Below are 1,711 nucleotides of genomic sequence, written 5' to 3'. Positions count from 1 at the left end.
CATAGTCATAATTACGGATAAGAAAATAGAAGCAGATTAGGTAACAGATCCAGATTCAAATAGGAAGGTAGTGGCAAACTCAGGACTGGAAACAAGAATTCCTGAATAATTGTTCAATGATCTTTGATAACTAAAAATCTAACCCAAACTAGTACTATGTTTTGCTTTGTAATATTGTGCTATTTTCCAAGGTAGAAGAGTTCATTTTTATCTTCTAGTTACATGTAGGGGTAGGAACATCATAATTTAACCCTTCCAATAAAAATCAGGATACATAATTTGAAAAAATGCAAATTACTTTTTATCAGAGAAAAGCAACTATCTATTTAATTTGTCTTTTGATATCTAGCTTCATCTTCATGGCTTCTGAGAAAAGAAATTTCTCTGTTATAGAAAACATGGTCAATTCTGTTAGTCACTTCATCCTCTTGGGCTTCCCCTCCAGCTGGGAGATACAGATGGTCTATTTTGTGGTGTTCTCAGTGATTTACATACTGACATTAATGGGAAATTCAGCTATTGTGTGTGCTGTGCGCTGGGACCGGCACCTCCATACTCCCATGTACATTCTGTTGGGGAATTTCTCCTTCTTGGAGATCTGCTACGTGACCACAACTGTTCCTAATATGTTGGCCAATTTCCTTTCTGAAACAAAGACCATAACTTTTATTGGTTGCTTTGTGCAATTCTATTTCTTCTTCTCTTTTGGCTGTGATGAAGGTTTCTATCTGTGTATTATGGCATTTGATAGGTACCTTGCTATCTGTCGTCCTCTGCATTATCCAACCATTATGACTACACATCTCTGCACTGGCTTGGTGGCCTTTGGTTGGTCATGTGGTTTTATCATTTTTTTAATACCAGTTGCTTTTATCTCACAGTTGTCCTACTGTGGCCCAAATATTATTGATCACTTTATGTGTGATCCTGTCCCATTGATGGCCCTTTCCTGTTCCAAGGTCCAAACCATAAAGATCATTTACTCTACTTTCAATACTATCTTCATGGTTGGTACTTTCATTTTTATTCTCATCTCCTATGCCTTAGTCATTTTTTCTGTGCTACGGATCCCCTCTACTGCTGGTAAACGTAAGGCCTTCTCTACCTGTGCTTCACACCTAGCTGTAGTGATCTTATTCTTTGGTTCTGTTTTGACAATGTACGTGCGTCCAGGAGCAGAGCAGCCAGTAGATTTCCAGAAAATTGTAACACTGTTTTATTCAGTTATCACTCCACTCTGCAATCCCTTGATCTACAGTCTTCGAAACAAGGATATGAAGGTTGCACTAAGGAAAGTTTTGGTGACCTTAAGGACTTCTCAAAAGACATGAAAGACCATTGTGAAGCCCATTCATTCTCTAATCTGAAATTACAATGAAAGAGGATATAGTAGAGATTGGTAGCTACAGAACTTTGTGGAATTCAATAGTTAACTGTCCAGCTCTAAAGGAGTTAGGAATTAAATCCAAATTGATGAATATGACTTTTTTTCAAGTATCAGGATAAAAGAAGATTCTGTTTCATATTTTTCTCAGTGATGAATATATTTAGATTTTATTTTCAGTAATAGAGACAACATGTGTTTTAGTGTGTAGCTGGGGTAATCAAAATTAAAGACTAAAGTTAAAGAACCATGCATCTCATGAAATAAATCCCTCTTTTCTGTCAAGCTAACTCTAATCAAAGATATTTGAGTAGGATAATTTCTTTT

At 36.3% G+C, this 1,711-nt stretch overlaps 1 protein-coding gene across 1 annotated transcript; it reads left to right on the top strand.

Annotated features, from left to right (window-relative positions):
- The first annotated feature begins 359 nt into the window (after positions 1 to 359).
- LOC141522808 (olfactory receptor 11G2-like) lies at positions 360 to 1,331 on the top strand. Its single transcript, XM_074236253.1, has one exon. The coding sequence runs from the start codon at positions 360 to 362 to the stop codon at positions 1,329 to 1,331; it is 972 nt and encodes a 323-aa protein (XP_074092354.1).
- The last annotated feature ends 380 nt before the right edge of the window (positions 1,332 to 1,711 follow it).

The sequence above is a fragment of the Macrotis lagotis genome, chromosome 4 (assembly GCF_037893015.1).
Source record: "Macrotis lagotis isolate mMagLag1 chromosome 4, bilby.v1.9.chrom.fasta, whole genome shotgun sequence".
Classification (NCBI taxonomy): domain Eukaryota; kingdom Metazoa; phylum Chordata; class Mammalia; order Peramelemorphia; family Peramelidae; genus Macrotis; species Macrotis lagotis.
Note: the sequence above shows the minus strand (reverse complement) of the source record. Positions and strands in the feature narration are given on the sequence as shown.